This window comes from Ursus maritimus, unplaced genomic scaffold, assembly GCF_017311325.1.
Source record: "Ursus maritimus isolate PB19 unplaced genomic scaffold, ASM1731132v1 scaffold_25, whole genome shotgun sequence".
Taxonomy (NCBI): domain Eukaryota; kingdom Metazoa; phylum Chordata; class Mammalia; order Carnivora; family Ursidae; genus Ursus; species Ursus maritimus.
Window position 1 is genome coordinate 14,312,313 of NW_024425008.1, and position 25,512 is coordinate 14,337,824.

General features: G+C 46.1%; 1 protein-coding gene across 1 annotated transcript in view; it reads left to right on the forward strand.

Annotated features, from left to right (window-relative positions):
* KCNK10 (potassium two pore domain channel subfamily K member 10) overlaps positions 1-25,512 on the forward strand; it is a 121,209-nt gene that overhangs the window by 81,765 nt on the left and 13,932 nt on the right. Inside the window, exon 4 of the mRNA XM_040641576.1 lies at positions 2,769-2,929. Within this exon, the coding sequence (XP_040497510.1) occupies positions 2,769-2,929 (161 nt within the window). The remainder of the gene's footprint in view (positions 1-2,768; positions 2,930-25,512) is intronic.

The window sequence follows — 25,512 nt, forward strand, 5'->3', positions numbered from 1 at the left end:
GGAGGGGCAGAGGGAGAGGAAGAGAGAATCCCAAGCAGACTCCCTGCTGAGCATGGAGCCTGACATGTGGCTTGATCCCAAGACCCTGAGATCACGACCTGAGTCAAAACCAAGAGTCGGGCACCTAACCTACTGAGCCACCCAGGCGCCCCTCATTTCATCTTTAATAGCTACAAGGCAGATGCTATCAATAGCCCCCTGTCAGAGGAGGAAAGGGAGGCAGAAAGGTTGGGGAAATCCTCAAGATCCAAGAGTCAGGAAGAGGAAGTGTCAGAACAGGAAACTCTGCAGTTTCCAGTCTTGAGCCTCTATTACCATGACCCCTACTTCAAAGTTCTGCCAAGGATCGTGGATGGATGGGCAGGGCAGTCTAACAGGCTCGGTAAAGCAGAGCCAAATACCCAGGAATGTGGCCCTCCCATTGCCTCAGAGCAAACTTCCAACATGTTAAAAGTTTAGAATGACGGGGTTGAGGGTTCCACTGGGACAGCTTGTCCATATAGTTCATCAGAGGCAAGGGACACACACACACACACACACACACACACACACGTGTATACACACACACAATGCACAAACACAGCGTTACTCAAGAATGGCAGTTACCTGTGTCCAGTATGAAGCGATGGCCTTAAACGTATTTAAAGACTTATTTGAATATTAATGGATTTTACTTTACTGGTGTCCTTACCCAAGAACTTTGCTTTCACTTTATCTTAGTGTTCTAGTCTGTGAAACACTGAATAAATAAGGAGCCAATTGTAGTCATAACACTACTAGTAATAATACTACTTAGCATTCATGTGGTACTTTACAGTTCACTGATTTTTCCGCATTATCCTCGAACCCCTCTGACACCGGGATTTGCGGAGGTTAAGGGACTCTGGGGACAACCAGGCAGAATTAGGTGGAATTGGGTCTGGGCCCTCTGTCTTCTCTCTTCTTTGTCATGCTCCTTGGATGACACCAGAAAGTTCCCTGAACACAGTCCCGACCCAGGCAGTGGGGCAGATCCTCACCAATAGCTGGGGGAAGAGTGCGCGTCTCCTGTCGGGGCTAATGAGACGCCTGTTCAGAAGGTTCGGATCCTCGTTTGCCTGTGCTGTGTCTACAACATGTGTCTTTCTGAGATACTGAGACAAAAGAACACCTACATTCCCTGACAGAGATCAGGCAACGCTGAGACAGTCAAGCAAGGGTCATCGATGTCTCCGCAGGTCCCCGTCGGCCTGGGTGAAGCGAAGCTGTGTAGGCACATTTATTCCCTTTTCAGTGTAAATCAGATTATTCTAGAAGGCAACACTTAGAAAAATGGTTTCGTCCAAGTTCCTGAAAGCACCTGAAAAAAGTTCTAAGAGCCTTTTTTGCACAATTAAATGGAAATGGTGCTGAGTAAAAGGAATGCAAGACGAGGAAGGCTTGCCTGAGCACTCATGGGAGAAATGGAAACTGTAATTTAGATAATTCATGATAAAAGGTTTGAATGATTCTGACAAGAAAATTGAAAAGGAAAATGGCCAGGTGACTCATCACCCAAAGACAGACAGCAGCAGCGAGCTCTCTAGGCTCATAGGAGGTGCAGGATGGGGCAGCGGCAACATTGGCCTTGGCTGTGCCGCATCCCTAACATGCCCTCAACCACGAACCCCATAACTCCTCCATCGCATGGATTTAGAAACAGACCCCGCATGAGTTCCTCTAATATGGGAGAACAGTTGGGTGACTCTCCAGATGCTAGCGAGCATAACATTGCATTACGCATTAGCATGAGACCGACTATCAAGCAATTTAGATGCTCATCTCTCTGCAACTCATGCCAACACCATAGCCTTTCCCCCCAGAATACTTCCCTTAGCCCCATCCACGTAGAGGAAGCCCAGTGCTCACTATACAGAAGTTACTTACATAATTGCAGAATTCTGAAGAATGCAGATGTTGGTGTTTACAAGCACTATTTGAAATACATATTATAGACATGGCTATAAAAAGATTCTTTTATATTCAAACATCCATTCTACCAATAAACATATATTTAGCGCCTGATAGCCCTTGATGAAAGAAGCAGGTGGGAGGAGAGGCAGGACCCAGAGACGATGCAAAGTGCCCAGTAAAGAGAAAAAGAGCCAAGCAGAGCTAACATCGCTGTCAGCCTGCAAAGAGGCACAGTCTTCCTTCCCTGCTGTACAATTTTCAGGCTTCTCAGAGTAGGGCTATATGATCCATGGGTCCTTTCTGAATGTGTGCCAGACCACATATCCTGCCTAACGCGGAGCGCCCATCACCCTATAGAGCCAAATGTCGAGGACAGCCCGTCTGTTAAGTGGAGGGGATGCCCATGGGATGAGACTATAAAGGAGAAACTCTTTTCCAGTCTAAAAAGGGCTGTGGTGAACCCTCCTTGGATGTTCAGTTCTCCCTGAACCATGCATGTCCAAGATATTTGGTGTTTCTGAGATGGATGACACTGGTTTTCATCTGCAATGCTATTCGGGGGTACTACAAATTTCCTAAAATATAATCTAATTAAACACATTAAGATCCAGGAAGGCTGGATCTCCTTAAAACTGTTTCCAGGGAGAGAAGGGAGAGAAGCGATGGAACGATGTTCTGAATGTTAGAGGGCCATTGATAATGCTCTACGCCCCAAAGCTCGTGCAGTGGGGGAGCGCAGAAACCCTGCAAGAAATCTGCGGATTCTCTGGTTCACCTCTCTGATTTCTCTGCCACCTCACCACTCTCCCTCTCTCTTTTTTACTATTTCTCACCAGGGTATGGGAATATTGCTCCAAGCACTGAAGGAGGCAAAATCTTTTGTATTTTATATGCCATCTTTGGAATTCCGCTCTTTGGTTTCTTATTGGCTGGAATTGGAGACCAACTTGGAACCATCTTTGGGAAAAGCATTGCAAGAGTGGAGAAGGTGTTTCGAGTGAGTACTGCATCTGTTTAAACCCTAACCTCTTTGATCCCACTTGCTTTTTAGCCTGATGGGATCCAGAAGGAATGATCAGGGTGTTATCATATCATTGCCACTTTTAACGGACGAGTTTAATGTTATAATTGATTTTCTGTTTTGGCCAATGGTAGTCACAGGTACTGTGCCTAAACTCCCTAAACTCCCTTCTCTTTAGCAGTTTCCTTCATTACAGTGGTATTTCTACAATCACAACACAAGAGGGTTAAGTACAGGTGTGCCAAAACGAGGTTTTCTGAAGGTGGGAGGCAAATTAAGTTTCATCTTAAAGATGGAAGATGGGTTTCTAAGTGTATTTGCAATGAAGTAGAGAAGTAAACCCATTTGTTTTGTTATTGGAAATTCTTCACTCCCTTTTATTTCCAAGTCCGGTGTCTTTAGACTGATCCTGGCTTCTAAGACCTCTTCCGGAAGGCTGGCTTTTCCAGATATGCGTCGTGCTTTGTATGTTTCTCTTCATGGCCCCACCCTCTCTGTCCTCTCACTTCCGTGTGCTCTTTCAGCAATAGTACACTGATGTACTAATTTATACTAAGGTGTTGATGATTGCTATTATCTTAGAGGGTTTTTTTTTCTTCCTGAGAATACTTACCTTTAAACAAGGGACAAAAACTCAACTCAAGGAATTTATTTGCTAAAGATGGCTTTCCTGGCCTCAGCGATAGGTTTGTGGAACAGATATGATTGGCCTGGGATTCCCAAGGCCCTTTACCTAACACTTATTCATATGATTTTACAGAAAACTTGTTTGGCTCAGGTGTAACATCGTTTCTGCTCTCTTTTTCATTATTGACCTAGTTCTTGAGTCTTTCAAACCGTCTTCAGGGAGTTGTTTCTGATGATGGCTTAGTATCTATAAATGACAATTTGAGACCTTTTCAGAATCTAGCAGTGATGGGCAAAGATAGATCAGTGGTGAGTTTTAACGCTGTGTTTGTTTTTCTCTCTGAGACAAGACATCACGACTTCTCTTTAGAAAAAGACAGGGGAGCTCCCTAGGTGAGCGGTTTCAGGTTTATGAGAGTGGAGGAACGGGGCAGGAGAACTGGCTTAGAGCCGCCTTTTATGAACTCAGTGATCCTGGGTGAGCAGCCTCAGTTTACTCATCGGTGAGAAAGAGGAGGATAGAATTTGAATCCATGTTAGAAGGTTCTGGTGAGGATTAAATGAAAGAACGTATGGAAGGGAGCTTGGCACAGGGCCAGACACATAGAGTTCAGCCCTGCTGTGTATCTGTCTCCCGAAAGAAACCCTTATTAGCAGCCTAGCCACCCATTCAGATTTCATCTGAGGAGCTCAGGGGTGCAGGGACTTTCCTGGAATGTCCCACAACCTTTGCTCCCAGGTGCTGGCTGGCCAGCTGGCTCATTAGAACGTGCACTTGGGCTCAGTGGTCACCATGGAAACCGTCAGGGCTCAGCGTCTCTGCTTCTCAGATGTTCAGGTCTCCCTAAACCAGACGTGGCAGCCAGTCTCCAAGAGCTGTTTTGAGCTTCTCGGAGGTGCCCTGTTAGCCGGGGCCTCATGGCCCTCCAAGTTAGAGAGAAATGAGGCTGGTGGATTGAACACTCAGAAGAACAGGATTCAAATGGAGAAATGACTGATCTGGCATTTTTATTTTTATGTAGCTTCCCTAGATCTCAGTTTCCTTATTTGTAGACTGAAAGGATTGCACGAAAAGCTTTTGAAATTCCCCGTTTAGAAAAAAAAAATTAGTTACTGTATTCTAAATGAAATCATTGTGACCACATCTGCTACTGAATTTGGGGACTTAGTGTCCCCTAATGAGTTTCGAACTACAAGGAGAGAGTACTAGTCTCCTTCCCTTAAACTGCCTCTCAGATGGATGGATGGTGCAAAGGACTCTGGGACAGAGCCTTAAAAACCTTGCGTTTCACTTTTATGCTGATGGCGCACTCAATTCCTTGCGGCACCATCACCACCGAAGACTGGGAGTCTTTTAGGAAGGAAACCGCGGTATATTATCACATTGGCAGCCTGCGATGCATGCATTTGCAGAACTCGGAGGAGGGTGCTGTTGGAAGGGGTGACTGAGTTCCAGGAGGAGTGGAAGCGCACTTCCTGAATACAGAAACAACCCAGCTGCACTTCGCTGGCTGCCTCTAGATTTTTGGTGGAAAATCTCAAAGCGCTTTGCCTTTTGTTTAAATGACATCTCAAAGGCCAGCTTCTCTTAGATGATGACTTGAAAATTGAAAATTTTATAAACAACAAAGTTGGGCGTTGTGGATTTTTAGTTCCTATGGGGAAGGTACATTTTCCCCCTCCTACCCATTCAAGGTTTAAGTCTTTTTCTTCATCTGCTGTGTTTTCTCTCAGCTGTAGGGAAGAGACGATTTTTAGTTCAGTAAAGATAAAATATAAAATAAGCCCTCTTGGCGCCTGTGTTCTGAAGTGACATGATTTGGGTCCTTCTACCACATCCCAGGTCTGAGCCTCATTTTCAAGAGTTACTGGAGGTTAATGTATTATTTAGGAATGCTTTTGGCTGCAGAGTCATACAATATCTGGGTTTATAGCAAATGAATAAAAAAACCTTTTTTCCCTTCTCTTTTTTTTCCCCTTCTGAAATCAGAAATAATGGAGAAATAGACGTGGGAGTCGATGAAGATTAAGATGTCAGCTTTGATGCTGACAAGCTGATCAGAGGATGTAGCTTTGTTTTTTGTTTTTTAAAGATTTTATCTGTTCATTTGAGAGAGCGAGAGGGTGAGAGAGCACATAAGCAGAGGTACAGAGAGAGAAGGAGAAGCAGACTGAGAAAGGAACAGGGAGTCTGACACATGGCTCCATCCCAGGACCCGGAGATCATGACCTGAGCCGAAGGCAGATGCTTAACTGACTAAGCCACCCAGGCACCCTGTAGCTTTGGTTTTGACGCCAGAAAGACTTATTAGCCACTTCACCCTGAATCAGAAGGACCTATCTGCTGTGTTAGTTTTCTACTGATGTGTAACAGATTATCACAAGTGTGGAAACTTAAAACAACACCCATTTATCGTGTCACGGTTCTGTAGGTCAGAAGTCCGGGCGGGCTTGGCTGGGTGCTATGCTCAGCATACGATGGGGCTGAAATGAAGGTGCTGGCTGGGTGGGGCTCTGGATCTGGGAAAGAATCTGCTTCCTGACACATTCAGATTTTGCCAAAAATCAGTTGCCAGGGGTCGTAGGGCTGAGATTCCTGTGTCCTTGCTTGTTGTCAGGCAGAGGCCTCCCATTCTCGGCTTCTAGGAGTTGTCTGAATTCCTTGGCACATGGCTCCTCCATCTTTAAAGCCAACATGGAATTCTTCTGGTGTTTTATATCTCTGTGACTTCCCTTTGTCCCTCTGCCACCAGCCTGAGAAAGTGTCCTGCTTTTAAGGGCTCATGTGAATTGATCAGACTCACATCTCAAGGTCAACCATGCCATATGATAGATGACAGTCATGGGAGTGAGAGTTCATCACAGCAGAGGTCCTGGGGATTAGGGTGGGGTATTTTCACGGGCCATTTTAGAAATTCTGTCTCTTCTAGTCATTGGCAGCACAGGGCCCCTCAATGAGAGCAGGGTCAGCCCAACTAACCTTGCTAAATCATAGAGGGAAAAACAAAGTATACCTCTGCATAGCAGACGATTTCAGATATGAGAGGAAGGGGGCAGAGCTCAGTCCCTTCTTCTAAGTCCGCCTGTAAGTCACTTGTCTGATTGAGCAGCCAGAGTGTTCCTCTGGCTAAAGTCCTTCCACGTCTAACATGAGGCCAGGAGAATGGACATTGCCCCAGCACTGATTAACCGTGGGTTAAAAGTTCAACACTTACTTATCTTGCATAGCAAGAAGCCTGGAGGAAGGCTGTTTCAGGTTTGGCACATCAGTTCCCCAGTGAGAAGATCAGGATCGTGGTGCCAGTTCTGATGTGTAGATCTTTCCCCCACACCGCCAAGCAATTTTTTTTTAAAGATTTTATTCATTTATTTATTCGACAGAGATGGAGACAGCCAGCGAGAGAGGGAACACAAGCAGGGGGGGAGTGGGAGAGGAAGAAGCAGGCTCATAGCAGAAGAGCCTGTTGTGGGGCTCGATCCCATAACGCCGGGATCACGCCCTGAGCCGAAGGCAGACGCTTAACCGCTGTGCCACCCAGGCGCCCCAGCCAAGCAATTCTTTGATGCCAACTGGATGTCCTACAGTTCAACTCAACTCTGACTCTATCTACCTAGAGATATTATCAGATCCCATAGGTTAAGAACTCAGTCCCAAGATGGCCAGGCACAAGTCCAAGTTGTCCCCTGTGCTTCTGACCACATGGCTGTAGATCATAGGTTCCCACGATCCCCTCTTTGGGTTCAATAAATCTGCTAGAATGGCTCACAGAATTCAGGAACCAGTTTACTCACTAGATTACAAAGGATTGTACGGGATATAAATCAACAGCCAGATGAGTACCTGCATGGGGAGGTCCTGAATAAAGGAGCTTCTGTCCCTGTGGAAGTTGGGGCCTGGCACAGTAGCACATAGAAGCTTTCTCGTTCACCAACCTGGAAGCTCCTTGAATCCCCTCCTTTTGGGTTTTTATGGAGGCTTTATTATATAGGCCTGATTGAGCCAATCACTAGCCATTGATGATTGATTCAACCTCCAAGCCCCTCCCGCTCCAAGGAAACCAGGAGGTGGGGTCGAAAGTTCCAACCCTCTCCTTCTGGTTGGTTTCCCTGCCAACCAGCCCCCATCCCTAGGTGATCCAAAAGTCATGTCATCGACATAACAAAAAACACCTTTGTTGCTCTCATCACGGGAAATTCCAAGGGTTTTAGGACCTCTGTGCCAAGAATGGGAGGAAGACCAAATATTTGTTTCCTGTTACAAATCACAACTTTACACGAGGTTACACATGTTTTGTTCTCTCTTTCTGCGCTGCTGTCCTTGGCATGTTGGCTTTTCATCCTCAGGCTTGTTACCTCATGGTTTGCAAGATGGCTGCCTCAGGACCAAATATCATGTTTTTACTCGACCACATTTAAGGCAAGACAAAAGGTCTCCTTTTATGGGAGAAAAATCTTCCCCAGAAGTTACCCTGCAGACTTCGCTCTGTCTCACTGACCAGAACTGGGTCATATGACCATTCCTACCTGCAAGGGGAGTTAAGAAAGTGAGTATCTGACAAAGAAGAGTATCTGACAATCCATTGATCGAGACCCATGGTTCTCAAAGTGTGGTTCCCTGGACCATCAGCATCAGCATCCTCTGGAAACGGGTTAGTAATGAAAATTCTTAGCAAAGTTGGGGCCCAGCAATCCGTGTCTACCAAACTTTCTAGGTGATTCTGATGCCTACTAAAGTTTCAAAACCCTTGGCACAGAGGAATCATGCTTCCTCTCCCGGGGCTGACTACCTTGCTGTGATGAACAACATGAGAATTCCAGTAGTGAAGAAGAAGTTGGGGTAAGCAAATGAGAGCGTCTGGCTCAGTTCCGGTCTACCGTTAGCTGCAAAGACCACTCATAAGGAAGCTATCTTCCCTCCTTGTCATAAATCGGGTGGTCTCTGGGATCCTTGAATCAGTCAGGGAAGACTAACTTATGTGGGGGTGTCAAACAATCCTAGCTTTCTCTCACCCTTGCCAGAGCTGCTGTAGCCCTGGGAACCCTCCAGGCTGAGGAAGAAAGCTGGGCATTGTACCCTGGCCCTAGGAGCTTTGGCCTTTTGGCCCAATGGCTCCAGCTAGTCACTTGGCCCCGCCCAGCCACAAAGGGGGCCTGGAATGCATAGTTTGATCTCCAGGAAGTGATTTCCAGGATGGGAAAATGTGTGAGTACTAGTGATGTCTGGGATTACCTGTGGGCCCCTCTCTACGGTGATAAGCATCCTTAAAATTTAGATGCAGTTGGCCTGTGGGTCACTCTTTGGGGAATGCTACTCCGTGAGGCTCATTTCACTCTGAGAAATGGAACCCACAATTTATTAAGTGACGTGGCTAGAGCCACATAGTGAGTTGGGGTTATAGCCTGGACTTGAACCTGTAATCCTGCCTTAACCTCTTCCAGGTGGGCCAAAAATACTAACTGCCAAATATAGTCATCCATGCCATGAAACCAACGTAGAGTGTAAGATTTTTGAACATGTCATGCTAATTCATGGAGATGATTTTTAAGTATTTATATAACATAAAGTAAAACTAATTCTTCCTGGGTTTCCAGAGGGAATTCTGGGCAGTTAGTAAGGAAGGATAATTATTTGGAATTAAATAAGGTTGACCTTGGGCTCTGAAGCAGATTTTGGAAGTGGGAAGCTTCTCTCTCCCCTGCTGTGGGCTGGCTCTTTTGCTGGGCCGGGCAGACTGTCACCTGATAGGATGCTGTAGGAAAACTGGCTAGATTTTGGACTGGATCCCATTTTCTTGCTCTGAGCTGGACTTTGGCCTCTGGTGGGAAGCAGCTGCCTCTTTTTATCTGGCTAAACAGCAAGCTTTTTGATATTACCTTTAAATCTAAGAGACACTCTTTTTCTTCCTTGGCCTCTTCCCCCAAGGATGCAGCAGAAATGTTTATTTGCCTTTGGAGCCAAAGAAGCCTCGGTGTAGCTGACAAATAATAACATATCACCCTAGGCTTATCAGCGCCGTGATTGCTTGGGGACTTTAGAGGCTGTGAGATGCTTAAGACGGGGTGATGACAGTCTCAATCTGCTAATGATGTTCAATTAGTGGGCTAATCAATCACTTTGGATTGCAGGCAGGGGCTGGTGGTGGCAGCCAAGGACTGCGGGGGGCCTCTGCCATGTGCCTGGCATGAGTCAGGGAAAGACTTTGAAGGGCACACATGGCAGGAGCCTTCTGTTACTCACAAGTGGTCTTTGAGCTAGCCCCCGGTAGCAACGGGATGAACTTAAAAGAATTATTATTTCAAGAAGATAAAAGCTCTTGTTTTGGAAGCTGGGTGTTCTTTTCAGCTCTGTGGGTTCAACTACGATTTCTAATTCTATTAGTAGTGCAAATACTCATAGGGTATTAGTTACGTACGCCAGCCTAAAGAGGCGGGGGGAGGGCGAGGTGGTAGGCTGAGAGTGCCCGTGTGTGTGTGTGTGTGTGTGTGTGTGTGTGTGTGTGTGTACATATGCGTACGTGTCTGTTTGCCTCTGTATCGCACCTACACTCGTGCGTACTGTATTAAACATTCCTGAGACATAACTCAGTACAATTCATGTTACATGGATAATGTGGGTTTATTCTGATCAGAGAGAGGATCCCGGGTTTAATGTGAACAATTGCTTTCTTACTTTCCCTAAGGGACTGGGAAGGGGTGGGAGGTAATCGTTTTAAAAACAATTTCAAAGAAGATAAATATTTTTAAAGCTTTATCAAGCAGGCCTCTTCTAAATTAGTTTAAGGATATTGTCTGGCTTTAACGATAGGCACGGATGTGAACTTGAGACATACTCCATAAATGACATTCACAAACCAGACTGCACAACATCTGTTTTTTTTAAGATTTTATTTATTTGAGAGAGAGAGAGAGAGAGCGTGAGCTGAGGGAGAGGCAGAGGGAGAGGGAGAGGCAGACTCCCCGCTGAACAGGGAGTCTGATGCAGTACTCAGTCCCAGGACTCTGGGATCATGACCTGAGCTGAAGGCAGATGCTTAACCGACTGAGACACCCAGGTGCCCGAATGCACAACATCTGTAAGTGACAGCCCGTGACACAGTCTGTCCATGAATGGCCCCCTCTTTTCTCTCTTCCTGTAATTCAGGTTTGCTCCACCTTGTCACTGTCGACACTTGCGGCTGGGTTATTGTCATGGGCCCTGCCCTGTGCATTGCAGGATGTTTGGTGACACGTCTGGCCTCCACTCACTAGGTGCCGGGATCACCAGTGCCCCCAGTTAGGACAGCCAAAACCATCTCCAGACATTAGTAAATGTCCCCTCGGGGCAAAATCGCCCCACTTAAGCCACAGCTCTGCTGAGATGTAAGAGGTCAGTTGTCCCACAGGTCCCAAGGTGCATGCTCTGCTCCCCTGGCTGAATCTTCCACTCCCGTTCCAGGGTCCCTGCCAATGGTCTTACTTGGTTTTTCAGTGCTGGTGTCTCTCCTGCCCAGAGCTCTCCTGTCTCGCATGGGTCTGTAAAGAGGGCTTTAGAAATTTTATGCTCTGGGAATAAGATCGTTTCTCACCAATGAGGGAAAATGCCTGGGGACCTGACCCTGATGATATACACAAACATAGATTGTTCTGGCTGTTTTTTTTTTTTTAGCAGGCAAACCGTCTCAGCACTGTCATTAGTGGACCCTGTAAGGACTAATTGGATATATGATTCTTCCTCTTCTTCGACTCATCTTTGGTAGCTAGCTGGTGTCTGTTTGGTGTTTCCTGTTGCCATCTGAGATCACTGTAGGCTTTAATGGCTTTTAAAATGCATTTTCACTCTTTTCAATAAACATTAAAGCTTGCAAACTCTGCCTAAAATATAGCTACTTAAAATACCGCCCACATAGTGTTCAACATTTTCACATTTTTAAGGTAGCTTTAACAAAGCCCGTCTCCGGCAAGCTTTGATCACAGGTAACTTCTGGGAATCTGACTGTTACTTAGAGGTGGCCAATCACTCATGAACTTCTACGTGTAGGACCTTTGTAGGGAGCCTTGGATTTGTCATTTGTCCAGTGGGATTTGGTCGAGGTCAGACTGAGGGTTAAGGCACCTCAGTAGTGAAGTCTAGAGATGAGTTGCTAACCTGCTTTGAGAGTTTACTGTATGCCAGACCCTGGGCTGCGGGCTTTACCAGAGTGAGCTGCTCCACAGCCTTCCCGGGCAGACCAGTATCTTCTTACTCTTATGAGATTGGAATGCTTAGACTGCTCTGTGACCTGCCCAAGGTCACCCAGCCCCTAAGCAACAGAGTAAGGATTCCAAAGCCGGTGACCCTGCCCCAGTTTGCATGCATAGACTTAGTCTTTCCACTATCCTTCCTTCCTTCTTTCTCTTGTAAGGTAAGGTTGGCATCTGATAGTTCAGAAGAGTCTAGGGGCGCCTGGGTAGTGCGTCGGTAAGCGTCTGTCTTCGGCTCAGGGCGTGATCCTGGCGTTTCGGGATCGAGTCCCACATCGGGCTCCTCCGCTGAGAGCCTGCTTCTTCCTCTCCCACTCCCCTGCTGTGTTCCCTCTCTCGCTGGCTGTCTCTCTGTCACATAAATAAATAAAAAAAAATAAAATAAAAAAAAAATAAAAAAAAAGAGTCTCCATGAAAGATTTAGGAAGACCCGGGGACAGATAAAAATGGCTAGTTGAGAAAAGTGAATGTTGGCCCTGTCTTTCTCTGCTTTCCAAGGGTTCTGGTTTTCCAGCTTCATATGATCTGTTGATACTTCGAATTGGACACTAGTCTCTGATTCTTCTCTGTGCACCTGCGTTATCTCCCTAATATTGGTTCATTATTAGCAAATGTCTGTTTCTTGGTGTTCCCTTCTCTTGGAAATTCATCTAGGATTTAAATGTCCCCTTGCTCATGTCTGCTATGTGACTAATGCTAATACGAGCTCCTAGAAAGGCTTATGCTGTCCTAACGGCTGCCTCATCCTGGGCCACCTGCAAGAGAGAAGTTGCCAGACAGATGATATTCTCCACTCTGTGTTCGTCCACCTTGTTGCCCCACTTCATACAACTCACTCAGTGTGGACAATAAGAGGAACACACAGCTCGAAGCCAAGCCTCTTGGTGATCTGAGCCAGCTGGTCTTGCCCTCAAACACATTCTCCTTTTCCTGGATTCATTGAGTTGTCTCAACATTCTGCTTCAATGGTTTTGAGAATCTGGAGTTTGAGGGAACCAACACCAAGACCTTGATTCCCAGTGGGGATTTAACTCAGTCCTAAGCTCAAGAAATGTTGTGGAAGAAGTTCTTCCTCAGTGGTCACCCAATAGAGGAAAGTCTGTGCAAGATTTTTACGGATATTCATTATCTGCTAGGACTTGCCCATTAAGCACATGATCACTTTCTAGAATCTCAGGGGTTTTATTAAGACATTTTATATCTTTGCATGTTGGGGCCACCACAAGTCCAGCGATGCTTTAAATCTACCACATGGTAACCTGTTTCTAAAACTTCCAGGTGCTGGGCGCCTGTGTGGCTCAGTTGGTTAAGTGTCTGCCTTCAGCTCAGGTCATGATCTCAGAGTCTGGTCTGCTTCTCCTTCTACTTTTCCCCCTGCTTGTGATCTCTTTTTCTTTTTCTCTCTCTTGGATAAATAAATAAAATATTAAAAAAAAAATAAAACTTCCAGGTACTTTTGAGTTAATGGATTTAATGCAAGAATTTTATTAGGAATCACATTTTTATTAGTATCGTAAAACCAGCTTAACAGGTGGATGATGATTTCCCATGTTCACCCTTCATCACCAATTTTCACAGGCTAGTTTGGTCACGCTGGAAGGCACTGATTTAATAGACTAATAATCCTTTGCCTTTTTATAGAACTCTTTTCTCTTTTTTGGTTACATATGTCAATGTAAAAAAAAAAGGCTTTTTTTTTTTTTTTTTTCCCCACACACATTTAGCCTCATGCTACCTCTGTGAGTCAAGAAAGTAATAACCCACTCTGGTGTAGCTTACAACAAATTAAAATTGAGAAACTCCCTTGTTGAGCTGAGTCTGCCCATCACGGTGCTGGGTATATGATCAGCATGTTTATACCAGGGCAGCAGGGAACGTGATTTCTAAGTAACACTATGTCAGTAGTCATTGATAAATTTCGCATTGCTCGAGGAAAGGGAAATTGTTTGGAAGACACCCTCATTGAGAGGCATGCCACTGTTCGGAACACCCACACCAAAGAGGCAGCTCCCTTGGGACGTGACTGCACGACAGGGCGTAGTATAGTCATACTGCTGAGTAGGCTCTGAGAGCTCCGTGTAAGGCAGGGCTGCCCGGATTAAATCTAGCCCAGGACATGTACGTTCCTGTTGGAGGAAATACACTTTGTCTTTCTGGGGGGAAATGCTTTGCTTTTTTATTTTCTGCAAAGAGCTGCATCTGTGCATTGTAGCATTTTCGGTGTGATGGTTTTGTACTGTGTCTTGGGAGTTTACTGCTGAGCTTTAGTCTCTCGTTAGCACAGAGCTGTGGTTCTCACCCTGTGGGTGGTGGGTTCCCAGGGGCCGGAGGTTCTATTTTAAAAGATCAGAGAATTACTTTTTGTGCTTCAAACATTGCTGGTAGAAAGAATAAATAGTAGGTCTCCTTCACGTATATACTACCCTTTTTTGAATGTACTTGGAGGAATCATCATTAAGAATTCAATCGGTGTGGGGCGCCTGGGTGGCACAGCGGTTGGGCATCTGCCTTCGGCTCAGGGCGTGATCCCGGCGTTATGGGATCGAGCCCCACATCAGGCTCCTCTGCTATGAGCCTGCTTCTTCCTCTCCCACTCCCCCTGCTTGTGTTCCCTCTCTCGCTGGCTGTCTCTATCTCTGTCAAATAAATAAATAAAATCTTTAAAAAAAAAAAATTTTAAGAATTCAATCGGTGTGTATAAAACATTCTATTGTGTGCGTATTGAGGAATTTCTTTTTAATGTTTAAAAGGGATTCTTATACTCGAAAAAGTTGAGTACAAAGGGACTGAGCAACACTGGCTTTTCAAATCAGTGCTGTTTCCATGTCATTCTGGGTTCTCTTTTTCTCCACGGAATTAACATTTTTGCCCAGGCCATAGTCACTGTTTCAAAGAAATTCTCTTCTCATTTAAGATAACCCCAGGAGTTAGTGGGATACTTCAGAGCCTTGCTTCATCATTTTTCCTTATGCCCCCCCTTTTTTTTTTACTGTGGGAAATTGACCATTTTCACCATTTAAAAACGTCTGGTTCAGTGGCATTAATTACATTCCCGTTGTTGTGCAAACATCACCACCATCTACCTCCAGAACTCTTTCATCTTCCCAGACTGAAACAATGTACTCAACCAACACTAACTCCTCGTTCTCCCCTCCCCCAGCCCACCCTCCCCCCGCCCACCCCCACCCCCCCGCAATTGCTATTCTATTTTCTGTCTGGGAATTTGACCACTCTGGAGACCTCATGTAAGTGTATCATGCAGGACTTGTGCTTTTGTGACAGGTTTGTTTCACTAGTATCGTGTCTTTAAGGATTCCTGCATGTTGTTGCATGAGTCACAATTTCCTTCCTTTTTAAGGCTCAGTGATATTGCACTGTTGTATACACTACATTTTTGTTTATCCATCATCTGTTGATGGACACTTGGGTTGCTTCACCTTTTGGCTGTTGGGAATAACGTGCTATGAGCGCAGGCGTGCAAATATCTGAGTCCCGGTTTTCAGTTCCTTTGAGCCATACCTAAAAGTGGAATTGCTGGGTCATATGGTAATTCTATGCTTAACAGTTTGAGGACCTGCCAGACTGTTTCCACAATGTGGCACAATTTTACATTCCCACTAGCAATGCACACGGGTTCCAATTTCTCTACATCCTCACCAGCACTTGTTGTTTTCTGCTTTTCCTCTTTTCTTCCACTTTCAAAGGCTGCAGAGACGGCATTTGGTAAATGGCTAGCTGATTGCTCCTCCCGTCCTGGCTGCCCCAACGGCTGCCATCCTGTCGCACTGGAGGCAAAACGGCGAGGCTGTGCCTTGTGCCTTGTCTCCCTCTTGCACCTGCCCCTCCAGCCTCCCACCCTCAGCTCCATCTGTGTCCCTGCGCTTGTCCCCATCATGCTTCCTCAGCTCCGGCCCTGCAGCAGAGCTGCCGGCAGGGAGGGCGGCTCAATGCCAGGCCACCTGGGGTCCCTGCATGCTGGTGACGTCCGGTGTCCACCTGGCCTTGCTGCTGCTCTGACACTGTTTTATCCACCTTGTAATGTTTCGTTCTCCAGCTTCCCATAGTGGCCGCTCCTTCCTACCTCTCCCCTGGTCACTTTAATAAGCCATTATCAAATAATGCCTTCTGTGTTTTCAACACTGGGGTATGTGACGATGAGCAGGAGACACTCCTTCCCCAGGAAGAAACAGACATAGATGAAGACCGATGTCCGTGATGAGACCGGGGCTTGGGTAGGCTGCCTCTGAAGCCACATGCCTCAGTGCCGAAGCCCTGATCCACCACTTACCAGCCATGTGACCTTGGGCTATGCCCCTTTCTCTTTTTAAAAATTATTTGTTTTTATTTTTTAATTTTAAGTTTTTTAAATTAAGCTTTTAATTTAAATTCCAGTATAGTTAACATACAGTCTTATATTAGTGTCAAGTGTACAATACAGGGATTCAGCACTTCCTTACAACACCCGGTGCTCATCACAGCCAGTACACTCCTTAATCCCCAACACTTATTTCCCCCATCCCCCACCCCTCCCCTCTGGGAACCATCGGTTTGTTCTCTATAGTTAAGAGTCTGATTCTTGGTTTGTCTCTGTCTCTATTTTTTTCCTTTGCTCATGTGCTTTGTTTCTTAAATTCCACATAGGAGTAAAATCATATGATATTTGTCTTTCTCTGACTTATTTCCCTTAGCATTGTACCTTCTAGCTTCATTCATGTTGTTGCAAATGGCAAGATTTCATTCCCTCTTACGGCTGAATAGTATTCCATCATGTATATGTGTGTATGTGTGTGTGTATACACACACCACATCTTCTTTACCCATCGATAGACACTTGGGCTGCTTCCATAATTTGGCTTTTGTAAATAGTGCTGCTATAAACATAGGGATGCATATATCACTTTGAATTAGTGTTTTTGTATTTTTTGGTAAATACCCAGTAATGTGATTACTTAATTTTAGGGTAGTTGTATTTTTAAATTTTTTAAGGAACCTCCATACTATTTTCCACAGTGGCTGCACCAGTTTGCATTCCAAGCAGTAGCGCACAACGGTTCCTATTTCTCCATATCCTCGCCAACACCTGTTGTTTCTTGTGTTGTTGATTTTAGCCATTCTGACAGGTGCGAGGTGATATCTGTGGTTTCGATTGGTGCTTCCCTGACGATGAGGGATGTTGAACATCTTTTCATGTGTCAGTTGGCCATCTGGATGTCGTCTTTGGAGAAATGTCTGTTCATGTCTTCTGTCCATTTTTTTTTTTAAGATTTTATTTATTTATTTGACAGAGAGAGAGAGACAGCCAGCGAGACAGGGAACATAAGCAGGGGGAGTGGGAGAGGAAGAAGCAGGCTCCCAGCGGAGGAGCCTGATGTGGGGCTCGATCCCAGAATGCCAGAATCACGCTCTGAGCCGAAGGCAGACGCTTAAGGACTGAGCCACCCAAGCGCCCCAGCTCTTCTGTCCATTTTTAAATTAGATTATTTCTTTTTGGGGTGTTGAGTTTTATAAGTTCTTTATATATTTTGGATACTAACTCTTAACAGATATGTCATTTGCAAATATCTTCTCCCATTCGGCAGGTTGCCTTTCAGGTTTCTTTTACCTTTCAGTTTTGTTGATTGTTTATCTTCATTGTGCAGAAGCTTTTTATTTTTATAAAGTGCCAATAGTTTAATTTTGCTTTTATTTCCTGTGCCTCAGGAGACATATCTAGAAAAATATTGCTATGGCTAATGTCAGAGAAATTACTGCTTGTGCTCTCTTCTACGATTTTTATGGTTTCAGGTCTCACGTTTAGGTCTTTAATCCATTTTGAGTTTATTTTTGTGTATGGTGTAAGAAAGTGGTCCAGGGTCATTCTTTTAAAGATAGCTCTCCAGTTTTCTCAACACCATTTGTTGAGTCTGTCTTTTCCCCATTGGATTTTCTTGCCTCCTTTGTTGAAGATTAATTGACCATATAGCTGTGGTCAGTTAATTTCTCAGTCTTTTATTCTGTTCCATTGATCTATGTGTCTGTTTTTGTGTCCATTTCTTTATTTGAAAAATGAGGTAACAATAGTAGCTCCCCCTTTTCGTATTTAGTTGATGCCTGAGAGCCTGCCTGATACGCACACAGTCAGCGCTCAGTACATGCTGTTACTGTTAGAATAAGCATGCCGTTTGCGATGGGAGCCCAGAGGCGGGACTTGTGAATTCTAGCTTGCGTATTTGACATCACACACGTGTTCAGTGCTGCACCTGTCTTATGTTGCATAATAATGGGTTGTTCTTTTTAAGTCAAGCATAAGGGCCTTGAATATAGAGCTTGGATGCCTTTTCTTTTTCTGTCCCTTTGCCAGACCTGCTCAGTGTTGAGTACTTTGGGGGCATAAATACTTCAGTAAATACTTACTGATTGTGAATTGATTGGAGAGGAAGGGGAGATGACCAGGTTCCTTTTGATGCACCCAGGGTGTGCAGGCCGTGCAGTACCCCCACAAACCCCAAATGAAGAAGAGATGCTTGCTGACGCTGCCCTTAGTCCTACCCTTCTTGGGAATGGGCTGGGAGATGCACGGGCTGGAGGAGTTTAGGGAACGGCAGTAACAGAAGGAAGGGCTTGGGCCTGGGACAAAGCTCATTGTCAGTCATTGTCCTACAAGGAAAAGATGCCTTGGCCATGACTCAAAGAAAGAAGAAAATAGAAGGTCTGAGTGTGCCCCTGCTGTTCTGTCTGGGCGGGGGGGGGGGGGGGGTGTGTGTGTGCTCTGTCTCCCTGGCTGCACTTAATGGGCTGCAAATGTATATGCAGATGTGCCCATGCTGCCCCATCACATACACAGATTCTAGTAAAAGGAAAGTCAAAGAATGAAAAAGGATTTATTTTAGCTACATGCTAATCGCCTCTCAGCTGGTGTGTGCTCTCACTAGATCTTGAAAACAAGGGCCAGTTCATATTTTTATAAAGCATCAAAATGTTCCCAGACCTTCCCGAAAGATACCTGGACCCCAAATATCCAAAAAGACCCTTGAAAGATAGGTTTTGCTGTACAACACCCTGTCTCTCATGTTCGAATCCTATGTACTTGCCCCCGTGGCTCCACTTCGATGGAATGATGTCTCCTCTGTCAGTTGTTTCCATGCTTTGGCAGACGTGAATTATTGTATTTTATTTTATTTTATTTTTATTTTTATTTATTTTTTAAGTAGGCTCCAGGCCCAGCAATGGAGCCCAATGTGGGTCTTGAACTCACAACCCTGAGATCAAGACCTGAGCTGAGATCAAGAGTCAGACACTTAATCGACTAAGCCACCCAGGTGTCCCAGCAGAAGTGAATTCAATAGAAACATCAACAGTCTTTCTACAGGAGTTTTTTTATTTGGCTGTCTACCTATCTGCACCCCCACACCCTGGTTACCTCCTCTAGCGGCCTAGGCACAAACAAATGTGTTGGGCATCTCAGCTCAGTCCACAGGACTTTCCCTTCCAATTTAACACCATGTTGCAGTTTTGTTTGAACAATTAGTAACGGGGATATATAGCGCGCAGTTAAAAAAAGGATAGGAATTTATGTATGAGTTTAAGAATAGAGTACAGAGAGCTTCTGTGTGATTTTAAAAATGAATTTTACTGAGCACTGCAACAGAGTTGGCACCAAAGCTAACAAGAAAGCAAATATCAACATTTAAAATAAAATGCAGACATATCAGTGCCATATGGCGTTCTTGCAGTGGTCTTACCACTTTCTTTGGCTTTCATCCTTTTTCTGACATCGCTGTTTGCTTCTTGCCTCTGCTGCTTTTGGTTCTGTATTTCTATGAGGTGTTTTTCTCTTTTACCTTCCTTTGGAGGCTTGTCAACCTTTTCTCCAGGGAAGAGGAGGAAGAGGACCTGTCCAGATGGCCACAGAAACATGTGACACCTGCTTCTGGGAGCCACTATGGGGGAAGTTTGAGGGTTGATGAGATTGCCCCCTGCCTGAAAAATGGGCACGTTGCTTCCTATCCCTTTTCCATTAAAAAAAAAATGATCACATGCCTTTAGTTTTAATAATATTTCTAGAAATGTCTTGAATTCAAATTCTTCTCTTATTATGAGGGAAGCAACAAAAAGATGAACTCACTAACCATATTTTGTGAAAAGTTCATAAAAAAATTAAAAAAAAATTTAGTTAGCGTTCTGTCTTGGAGTGAGATCCTTGATGGTTGTATATGGGGCGATGTCTCCGCTTCCACGGGGAACCTTCAGGGGGCCTGTGTCCACACTGACTGTGCCATGGTCTCTTCTTCGGATGTTTGCATGGCGTATGGATGGTGCTTCCGAGAGGCCCCATGGTCCTCTGGCTCTGAGGGTAAATGTCAGTTCTTCAGGGAGGTTTTTCTGACTTTTTTTTTTTTTAAGATTTTATTTACTTAATTGTCAGAGAGAGAGAGCACAAGCAGGGGGAGTGGCAGGCAAAGGGAGAAGCAGGTTCCCAACCAAGCAGGGAGCCCGATGCAAGACTCAATCCCAGGACCCTGGGATCATAACCTGAGCCAAAGGCAGACGCTTCACCGCCTGAGCCATCCAGGCATCCCTGGTTTTTCTGACTTTTAAATGAGGTCAACACCCTGTACTCCCAGAGCACCTTGTACACCCCAGAATAACATTCATCTCCTCGAATTGGAGTTACATGTTTAATGCCTGCTGTCCCCATCAACCCGAGAGCTCCGCAAGGCCCCGTCCTGTCTGCGTCCTCAGCACAGTTTCTAGCACAGCGCCTGGTGCCCAGAGCACGTAATCCATACCTGATGAGTGAATGCATGGGCATTATCATAGATTTTGATATGGAAGATGGAAACCAAAGTAGCATTGTGTGCAAATGAAAGTCAATGGAAAAAAAAAATGCCCCCGTCTTAACCTTTGAAGTGCAATTATTTTGATGGAAGGGTGGTCCGTAGGGTAGCAGTCCTCTGATAATGCCTCCTGCACACGACACATGGTATTTGTGTACCGGGGACTTTTGTCTCATCAGGCAACACCTGTGAGTATAATTCTACAGACTTTTCAAGTCAACCTCAAGTATGACGTACAGTTTACTTTCATCCAGTGGTTCTCAACCCTGTAATACCCAACACCCCCTTTTAGAGCAAGTATCCCTTCGTGCCCATTTACCACATTGAAATGAATCTCATAGAGGGTGCAGCTGATCCACACATCTAATTTTGCAAGTTCCAGTGCTACTGTCTAGCTGCGGTATGAAGGAGAGATGAAGGGTTGGTCATTTAGAATAGAACAATATGCTTCTGTCATTGGCGGTTGGTCACGAAACCCCCCAGAGAGCCACCAGAGCAGTGAGCTCCTGGCATCTCCGTGTGGAATACAGTTGCTCCAGACGTGGGTCAGTTCAGGCATGTCCTACCAGTGATGAAAGTGCCACCCCCCCCGCGTGATGTCCTTTTCCAAAAGGGAGAACAGTTCTCGGCAGGGTTCCAGTTAGTCAAAATTCAGCCTTCTTGCAATGTACGTTGGAGTCATATTCTTGTAAAATTCAGCTTATATTGAAATTATGCTGAAAAAAATTGTGTGTGTGTGTTTATACGTAAAAGGGAGTTAGTTAAGTTCTCAGGTCACGTAAGTATAAACATGAATTTTTCTCAGTGGGATAGTCAAAACTCACACTACATTTGGGATTATGGTCTGATCCGTGGCACTCGCTCTTGCAGACAGGACGTCTGAACATCCTCGCCCCCTCCCGCTGCGTGCCGGGAATGCCCCTCGGATTGGTGCGACAACCACAAACATCTCACAGATTTATCAGTCACCGCCTACGGTGTTATAATCTAAATGGGGTTGTAAGGAAAAAAAACCTTCCAGGGAGCTCTTGTGTAACTTCAGGAATACCCACATACAATTTCTATCCTTGTAAATGGCCATGTTCAGATAGTCAACGCTCTCCCATTGAGGCAGTTCCGTGCTGTTGATATTCAGTTCCATCCCGCAGATGCGTACTGTGTGGTATGTGTGTATGTCCAGCGCCTGTGTCTCTCTGTAACATATGCCCCTTCTAGCATTCAATGTTACAAAGTCAGGACAGTTTATCTCTTTCCGGCTGAACAGTTTTATTTTAGGTCCTTCATACATTAGCTTACTTCAAACAATTGCTCCCCTATTTTCCCTCAGTGCTAAAAAAGAGGGAGCGAGTGTAGAAAGACACACCGCGTATTTGCTGCAAAGACAGGGAGACATGCCTGTAGGTGGACAGCAAATGCAGGACAGGGGAACGCGCCAGGAGCAGAGGCAGCCGGGGAAGGATGGGTCACGCTAGCCAGAAGGCAGAGGGCTTTCTGCTGGAGGCAGTAGTGGAACTGTGTTGTGAGGAGCCCACGGGAGTTTGACAAGCATAGAAAGGGGAAGAACATCCCAGCAGACAGAACAGAAGCATGAAACAGAACTGTGGGCACCAGCAAACGATTCACTCTCTTTAGAGAGTAAGCTGCAAAAATAGCTGGAATCAGAGGCAAGACGGAGAGGGCCAGCGGGTGCTCGCTGGCAGTGGGGCTCCCCGGCACTTTTGCTCAGGAAGGGGGTGGCCACGTTCTGTGGGACGAGGAGGTGGCAGGGCAGCAGGCAGGATGCAATTACCGCCTTGGAACAAGGCCACATTCTCATAGCGGCCACTGCCACTGTTGGCAAATGTCCCTGGGATTCTGGAGGCTTAGACAAGGCCCCTCACTTTACTTTCCTGTGGGGAGTATCGACTCCTCCTTCTCTCTTCCAGTTTTCTCCCAAGGGCATGGCCATCATCTCATTCCCACAAGGAAGGAAGACAAGCAGTGTTGTCAAAGACGGTGTGATTTCTCAAGGGAGCCATGCAGCGGTCAGGAGCACAGTCCCCATTGCCTCTCTCCCTTTTCTCCTCCTTACCCCTCTCGCTTCCAGCCTGGCCGTCTCCTTTTCCTTCATTGCAAAGATGACAAAGAGCACGGCCATTGTAGAGACTTTGGAAAACAGAGTACAAAGAAGAAAATAAAATCACGTGAAAACCCATTGTCCAAAGAGACGTACCGTTTGCATGTCGATAACTGTGCTTCTGAATCTTTTCTCTTTGCATCTTTAGTCTAAACGCCGGCCGCTGCCCTGGCACGCAGCAGATCCCGCCGCAGCCCCCCTTCCCGGGGTCCTCTGCCCTCTGGTGCCTGCAGGGGCTGTCACTGATGTGTGCCTGTGTCTGTCCTGGCCGCAGCCTGTGTCTTCTCCATTCACTTGTCTGGGTGGCCAATATCCGCTGTGGCCAGCAGCCTCTCTGGGCAGTGCTGCTGGTCCCCTCCTGCAGGCACCAGACCCTCTACCCAGCCCGAGAGAGGAGGCTGATATCGCTCTCTCTCTAACTCCCCATCCCAGGAATGCTTGCAGCCCCTTTCACACCACAGCCGAAACTAGCTGTCATCTCTCACAAGACTTTACTGAAGACTTAGAAATGCCGGAGAGATTGCCCAAGCAGTTATATATCATGTCTTGGAGACCAGACTTGGGAGGTACCCAGCCAAGAACAATGACCCAAATCATGCCACAGGACTGGTTCCGGAAGAAGCCATTGCCATTTCTTTCTTTCTTTCTTTTTTTTTTTTTTTAAGATTTTTATTTATTTATTTGACATAGAGACAGCCAGCGAGAGAGGGAACACAAGCAGAGGGAGTAGGAGAGGGAGAAGCAGGCTCCCAACGGAGGAGCCTAATGTGGGGCTCGAACCCATAACGCCGGGATCACGCCCTGAGCTGAAGGCAGATGCTTAACGACTGTGCCACCCAGGCGCCCCACCACTGCCATTTCTGATGGAGCAGATAGAAGCTGGCCCCGTTGACCATAGGGATGCCAGGCCCTCCCTAGTTGCTGCCTCTAGAAACACCCTTGTGACTGCCCCTGGAAGTGGCTTATGACCCCATCATTGTGGCCAGCAGCCCCGGGACATCCCTACTTCTTTAGGGATGATGTGTCCACTGCTGCCTGCCACCTCACTGCCCCCATGGAAGCTTCCGTTTAGTGCTGACTGGTTCCACCTTGACTGGGGGCAAGTTTCTCTCTCCACACGTCCACCCTGTTTAGTGTCCATGTCTCTCAATCTCTGTTCCGGAGACTTAGGGGGAGCCAGGGCTCCTGCGAGGTAGCCTGGGCACAGGAGCTGAGGGAGGACGCCTCTGCATCTCATCTCTCCCTCTCTGCCCCTGGCCCTCCAGGAAGCAGGTTCTGCTAAGGCCACTTGGAAGACCCTAGGAAGAGGAAGTCCCTTCCACTCTTCTTTCCTCTCCAGGCTGAATGGCCATTCTGCCAGCTCTCTGTCCCTGACCCTAGCCCAGGCTTAATGAGTCTGTGGGAGAGAGGAAAGTCGTTCTGCAAGGATGCCTCTGGGAATCTTTGCTCCTCACTTAGGGATAGCCTTTGGGATACCAGAGAGAGAAAAGAGGAAAACACACAGAAAACCATAGAAGGGATACTCCAAGATCAAGTCTGTCACCTGTCTCACTAGTGTCTGGGTCAGAGTCTGACTTATGTCTCTGTGGTTGGGAGAGCCCGGGCTGCGTGCTTGAGTCTTTGCTCTGGGGAGGCTGGGACAGTGAGTCGCTGGCACACCTCAGCCTCTGTACTGGGAGGAGGGCTGTTCTGTTCTGCTCATCAGTGAATTTAGCTCAGTAGGTGCACAATAAATATTTACTGAATGAAAGAGTAGAAAAGTTCTAGAATTCTACTCCATTCACAGCTTGGAAAATTTTCTGCTAAAGAAATCTTGTCCGACCTGGATGTTTCTATCAAGTTGCCTCAATGCCGGGCTTCCTAGTTTAGGATTAATTTCTGAAAGATTTTCTATGAAGCTGTATGCTTTAGTGAAAGCATCCCTGTATGCTTTCACTAAAAAGTGTTTGTCTAGAAAGAAGGAAAGGCGTGGTATGACTCTTGGGGAGGGGATTGCTTACCACATCCCCAGTAAAACCCAGGGATGTGCACAGGTATTGACTCAATGATACCCACGTGCATTTTTAAGGTATCGACCTAGATCTGGCTGATCTTGGGGACTTTCTCCAAATCTTCTAACAGGCAAGATAGGCCACAGACAATGCATGCTTCTTTGCCACTAATCTTGGTTCCTGGGCATGTAGACAGGCATTCTGGGAAGCCCACCAGAAGGTCACAAGGGCCTGCTCTCTGGGCTACTCATAGCTGAGAATGGAGAGATAGGGGCCTATGAAGGCTTTCTTCTCTCCCACACTTCCTGGGTACCCTTGGACGCTGGTTCCAGTGAACAATGGCCTGGCTCGGAGATGGCCAGGAAGGATGAGAAAGAGTCAAAGCCTCCTTGATAATCCACAGTGCACTGTTTACTTTGCTCAGTGTGTTACTGGCTGCATTATGACTGTTGGTTCCCCAGCTCCATCCCTCAGCGTGTCTTGTCCCTGTGGAAGGTTCCTGTCCCTTCAGAGAGCCCCAGCCAGGGCCTGGCCTTCCTTAATGACTTCCCCCATTCTTCACCTCCTTCTAGGACAGACCCCTCAGTAGGAGGCCTGTTGTAATTTCTTTCCTTTCTGCTTTCATTATATGTGTTCCTCCTTGGTGGGGCGGCTACAGTCTAAAGAAGGGAACTCACCTTCCATTGAGGACAACTTGCCCCACTGGACCCAGTCTGACCTCTCTCTTCCCTTCATTGTGAAGTAACTATTGAGCTGTCACTAACACAAAAAACCATGGTCCCAGGAGGA